General features: G+C 37.6%; 1 protein-coding gene across 1 annotated transcript; it reads left to right on the top strand.

Annotated features, from left to right (window-relative positions):
* Positions 1-625: 625 nt before the first annotated feature.
* ISCA1 (iron-sulfur cluster assembly 1) lies at positions 626-5,876 on the top strand (the record flags this gene model as incomplete). The annotated part of the gene is made up of 3 exons (XM_009575287.1): positions 626-679; positions 2,379-2,484; positions 5,319-5,876. Coding segments are annotated over 3 exons (309 nt in total), but the record flags the coding sequence as incomplete, so codon positions are not given.
* Between the last annotated feature and the right edge of the window lie 504 nt (positions 5,877-6,380).

Genomic DNA, 6,380 nt, shown 5'->3' with positions numbered 1-6,380 from the left:
TGGAAATTTTTGTTTGTGTTATGTTCTTGCATTTCTGCAGCAACTAGATCTGCATGAACAGCGAATTCATCTGCTGTAAAGTCACAGGTCCCCTCTGGGTTAGCGGGAAGAGAGAAGTAGGCCATAAACACTTCTGTGCCTAATTGATTTTTGTTTGTAATGTGTATGTGACAAAAGTTTCACAAGAGCACAATTACTTAATTGAATCGTGGTAGTGATTTGGCGGGGGTGGGGGGGGACACCCTAATATCAGGACACCCTAATATCAAGGACTGAAGTTCTTAAACTATCTGTTTGCTGGCAGTGTGGGTGAGGAGAGGAGTGAAGAGGTATTGTGTTCTGCATGGATTAGATAGAGCAGTCATCTATTTTACAGCAGAGTGCGTATCTTCAGGTCAGGCATCAGTTTCAAGTAGAACACAGGCTGGTCAATACTGACAGGTGGCTGAAGGTGGACTTCGCAGATAGGAGACAAATGTAAACTAAGAAAATTTAAGTGCACAGAATTGGAATAGAAATTTTTTATAGTACAACTAAGTACATTGCACACTTTAATATGTGCAAGCACTCACTGCAAATAAACAAAAAAAAAATTCAAATTTATGTATAAGTTTTTGTTTTTCAGACCCCATCAGCTGTTCAGAAGATAAAACAGCTTCTTAAAGATAAACCTGAGCATGTAAGTATAAACAGGGCCAGCCTGTAGATTGCACTAAGGTATTAGCACAGCTCATGATCGCAAAGCATTTCTGGCTAACTTAGAAGCTTGAAATAAACACTGAGGTGTTTGTTAGAGATGTTGGCATCTTTTTTTGGAGGGGAATGCGTAAGCTTGTATCAAGCGTCGTTTCTTTATAAAATGAGATGCAGGAAATAACTGACTGTAATGGCATTTCACCATACAGTTACTTTTGAGATGGATAAAGTTGAAAAAAATTTAAGCTTCAAAATATTTTTTAGCTATATTTTAATGAAGTCTTTTAGTATGGCATAGTGGGAAAGAGATCTTCAACTGTTGATACTAAGGCGTTATTAATTAAGTTCATGTAGGAATTCTCATTGTGAAGTGTATAATAATGAGGTTAGATTCGTACCCATTGGAAAACATCTAATTCTTAGGAAACTTGCCAGGCAATGTATTTTTTTAAGCAATCAGCACTTCTCCAGATAACTGATTGAGCTTGTCATCTTTTCTTCTTGGGTAAAAACACCCAGAGTCATGCTTTCAAACCATTATAAAAACAAGCATTAGATTTTCTTCTTTACAGTAAGTATTCTTTCAGGGAGAATATTTCTCTTTTAACTTTCATACAAGGCCCATTGTTTGTTTTGCTTCCCGCACATCTGCAACTAACTAGACTCTTTGTTCTAATGTTTTAAACCATCCTAAGGAAGCCCTAAGCCTACAGCTTAGCTGGTCAGTCATCCCCTTGCTATAAATGATGTTTGCGCTTTCCAGCCCATTATTTGTAGCAATTCCTGTAGAGAAAGGTATTTCATCTGAAAAACTCAAACACTGTTTGTCTGAGACCCCACTTGATGACAAGTGATATGTTTTGATTTTTTTTTATTGTAACATTGATTACAAAGATAGACAATGTAATTTTCCTCTTCAATTATGAAGCATTGGTGTGTGGAAAGTCATACAGATACTTTTGAAAGATTGTTGTGCACAAATAGTTTTCTGTTTCTTTTAAACTTTTTCTCAGTTCTTTATTTACACAGGTGCTCTTTTTGCCAGACTCATTGAATACTATGAATGTTACAAACATGTTGACTAGTTGGCTTTTAAGGTCGATTAAAACAGTAAGCAAATAAACATACTTGATTTAAGGAGGGGATTGCTTTTTAAGTGAGACTGGCAGTAGAGGTAATGAAGAAACCAAAGTACGTTTTTCAAAACTTTGGTTTGAAGTAAGTTTTCTGATGGTGTCATTACAAGAGTTCTTTGAAAATCTAGTAACTGCCCTTGTCTTGGCCTCACAGCTTCATAATTACGCTACTGTCAATAATCTTAATGTAGTGCCCGAATTTGCATCTGAGTAAACTTTAATTTGAAGTCACAAAAATATCCGTCTTTGAAATCTGACTGTGTTTATGAGACCAGGCACACACAGGAGTGCCAACAGTTTATTACTTCAAAACTTTAACATACTTTAGGGCTTGATCCACAGTATTGGCAGTCAATTTTGTAAAAGGAAAAAAAAATGTAACCTCTCAATGCATTAAGCTAATTCACTTCTGCTTTGAGGCAGTGGAGAATAATACATGCCAGCATTTCGTTGTTCTGCATACTTTTTATCTTGGTGTTCCAGAACAGGTTTTTAAAAAGTCATTGAATGCGGGGTTGTTTTTTGGTTTCGTTTTTTTTTTTTTAGGTAGGCGTGAAAGTAGGTGTTCGTACAAGAGGATGCAATGGACTTTCGTACACGTTAGAATATACAAAATCGAAAGGAGACTCTGATGAAGAAGTAGTTCAAGATGGTGAGTTTCTGATGTGGCAGAGGAAACTTCTGTGGTGGTAGGGAAGAATAACTTATTACAGGCTTGCCAACTTACCTGAAGTAACAAGTTATAGCAAGAGGTCCTACTGTTCTGTTACAGGAATTGTTGTCACCTTAGTTTCTGTTTTGAAGTAACCGATTAGTTAAAATCTGCAGCTTTGCAGTCTCTGCATCACAGACTACTCCACCAGAATAGTCTAGTTCATTGTTCATGTCTTTAAAGGTGGCTAATAGCAGATATTTAGAGAAAAATATAGAATAATGCATAAAGGAACACTTTAGCTACATACCTAAACCAAGGCTTGGCAAAGTAAAGATTTTATTTGCAAGGGATTTTCCCAATTATCTTCTCTAGTCTTCATTGATTTGTAATTTGTTTTTAATCTCTTTATGCTTTTGACCTTTACATTGCTTTGTAACAATGGTTTCTATGATTTTAACTTACGAGTATTTTAAAAAATTTTTTCATGTGCTGGTATTTAAGCTTTCTGCTTGATAATTTCATTGAGCATCCCAATGATAGGTCTGTTACTAAAGTTCCTATTGTGGTTTAACCCCAGCCGGCAACTAAGCCCCACACAGCCACTCACTCTCTCCCCTCACAGTGGGATGGGGAGAGAATTGGAAGGGTAAAAGTGAGAAAATTTGTGAGTTGAGATAAAGACAGTTTAATAGGTAAAGCAAAAGCCGCGCACACAAGCGGAGCAAAACAAGGAATTCATTCACTACTTCCCATCGGCAGGCGGGTGTTCAGCCATCTCCAGGAAAGCAGGGCTCCATCACGCCTAACGGTTACTTGGGAAGACAAATGCCATCATTCCAAACGCCCCTCCTTCCTTTTTCTTCCTCCAGCTGTATATGCTGAGCATGACATCATATGGTAGGAATACCCCTTTGGCCAGTTGGGGTCAGCTGTCCCAGCTGTGTCCACTCCCAACTTCTTGTGCACCCCCAGCCTGCTCGCTGGTGGGGTGGGGTGAGAAGCAGCAAAGACCTTGACTCTGTGTAAGCACTGCTCAGCAGTAACGGAAACATCCCTGTGTTATCAACACTGTTTTCAGCACAAATCCAAAACGTAGCCCTATACGGGCTACTGTGAAGAAAATTAACTCTATCCCAGCCAAAACCAGCACAGTTCTATACATTTTTCCAATTTTTATAAAAATTTCTGTCAGTGGTCTTTTTGTCAAATATGGGTTTTTACAGAAGCATGATAGTGTTCATTTTGGTTTCTGTTCTTTTGTAAAAGTTCCTAAAATTCCTTTTGTGGGGGTGGTTTTGGGTTTTTTTGAGGCATTACTGAACTCAGTTATATTATGTTCAGGAATACTACTTTTAATTTGGTGGCAAAGTAAGAGATTTGATTATAAGTGGGATATCACAATTATTTTCTTACAGAAGCTATGCTGCTAGGCAGAGCCGATCTTCCAGCTGTCTTCAGAATACCTGTGGCAAACTAATAAGTATTATTCTCTTGAACAGAGAATTAGTTGGAACTTCAGCAAATTATTAAACTGAACCAGAGTATGTGAGATGGGGACTGCCACCTAATTCTTCAGGTGCCTCTTGATTTCAAATTCAGCTGGCTTCTGGAGTTACTCTTCTGCTTGACTCAGAGGTGCTCTAGCTTTACAGGGCTGAAAACACATTTTTCTAAAGGCATTTCCTGGTTTGGATCTTAAGGAAGATAAAACCAGTGTCCCTCAGTTGGGTCAGAGACCTTAGATTCTGAAGCCAGACACCGTTTCAGGTGTGCCTGTGTGCTTTCTGTTTTGTTTTGGTTGCTTCTAGACAGATTTCCAGTGAAGGCTCTGACTTTTACATAGGACTGTGCTCAGTGAGCCAGTGGCTTTAGATCCCAGCACAAATTTTTTGGCTTTTAGGTAGTAAGTGACTGTTTCAGGGATCAGGTCCATAAACTCCTTCGTTAGGTTTAGCCTTCACTGTCAGTTACTGTCCAAATTGACCCCAAAAATGTGTAGATTCAGCTCAGTTGCCCACAGACTTGAGTTGTGTTGGTAATACGTTTTGTCTCAATGTCTACTGGGATGAACCAGCTTTCCAGCAATTTCTCATATAACTTAATAAGTTCTTATTGCTGTTTACTGATATGATTTTACATTTTTATTTTTATTATTTCCTAGTCTGTGGACCGCTAAAGCAGTCCACTTGCATCTTTATGTCAGATTGGCAGTTTTAAAGTTCAGTAACTTTGCAGAGAGGTAGATACTTTTTATACTTTAGAAAAGGGAGCTCTTTCTAGTTCCTAAGGTGAACTACTAATTCTTAATCCTTAAAGGTTGTGATACCTTTGAAGGTTAACACATTTGCCTTACTATAGGATTGAGTATTGCTAATAGTTAATATAGACCTAATAGTTTTGGCAGAGCAAAAAATCATTTTGAGAGGAACATTTGGTTTTTCAAGGTTTTTGGGCTTCTTGTTGGATGCACAGACTTTAAGAATGGTAGGAAATGGGTTACTGACTGTAATGCATGGGAATTAAGTATTGAAGCTGAGATTCGTTCCCAAGTTCTACAGCTTATTTCCCTGGTTTTTAAATCTGCTCCCCCCCAAAATAAAAAAAAAATACATACATTCATGTGCACGCACAAATAACAGTGCTAGACTGTTGCTAGAGTTTTATAAGTAGAGTGAAAACAGCAATGAAAGTGCCCCATGTTAGGCCAGGGAAACCAAATTATACTGGTAGTCTTCATATTTAGCTTCCATTTTTTATCACCGGTTGAAAGAAAATTTTAAAGTGAATGATGATTTTACTGTATGTAACTTTTTTCCTTTGTTGTCTTCAAGGGGTTAGAGTGTTTATTGAGAAGAAGGCACAACTGACGCTTCTAGGAACTGAAATGGACTATGTAGAAGACAAACTGTCCAGTGAATTTGTCTTCAATAATCCAAACATCAAAGGAACGTGTGGCTGTGGAGAAAGCTTTAACATCTGAAATCTCAGGACTACTTCTTTGACTTTGAGCACCCCAAAACACTTAATATTATGGCTTTTGGAAGCAAATGCATTTTCTTCAGGTTTGTAGGCTGCGTAAAGTGTGGATACCATTAAGAAAAATAAAGTTGAATCATTTTGAAAATGTAAATTGTGTGTTAAATGCCACCACTGATGTGGTTATGCTGTAATTTATGATGAGTTGGGATCCAAAAGGTAAGAACAGTAAGAGCTGTAGTAATGTCTCTGTACTTTCACATGCCAAGCAAATAAAATGTCACTGTTCCTTTCCTTTGTCATTTTCTTTGTCCACTCTATACACACTTCCCCATCCAAAACCCATTTGAAAGAATATATTGCTTATGTGTTCTGCTTTGATTTGGGGGGAAAAAATTAAAAAAAAAAAAACACAACCCAAAAACCCCCAACCATGTATATGGTTTTGTTTATAAAGATTTATATACACAGGCACACGGTCCTCAGCTTCAGAGTTCACTATGATTATGTAGATGCTTGCTTTGTTTTTGTAGTTTTCTGGTGCTTTCATCTTATGTGTGGGTTTTCTGGTGGTGTATTTTCCCATAAATCCAAGGAAGTCCAAAAAGAAGTTCATTTATTTAGTATAGTGATAGGCTACCATAGCACTGCTTGTAGAAATACTTTAAAATGGGCTAACCCAATTTTAATTCTGTTCCTTTCCTTGTTGAAAGCACAGCCTCTGCTGTACTTAGAAAGTCATCCTCAAGAACATGAAATATATTCAGGCACTGGAGTACTGAAGCAGGATACACACAGGCCTTGTTTCTCACATTGCTGTCATTTATCTTTCTTGACTTAAATTGCAAAGTTGGTAAAATTGCTTCTAGATTCTGATTCCCCATGTTCACAGAATGTGCTCTCTGTACTAAAAGCTA

The sequence above is a fragment of the Fulmarus glacialis genome, unplaced genomic scaffold (genome assembly GCF_000690835.1).
Source record: "Fulmarus glacialis isolate BGI_N327 unplaced genomic scaffold, ASM69083v1 scaffold19473, whole genome shotgun sequence".
NCBI classification, from domain to species: domain Eukaryota; kingdom Metazoa; phylum Chordata; class Aves; order Procellariiformes; family Procellariidae; genus Fulmarus; species Fulmarus glacialis.
Note: the sequence above shows the minus strand (reverse complement) of the source record. Positions and strands in the feature narration are given on the sequence as shown.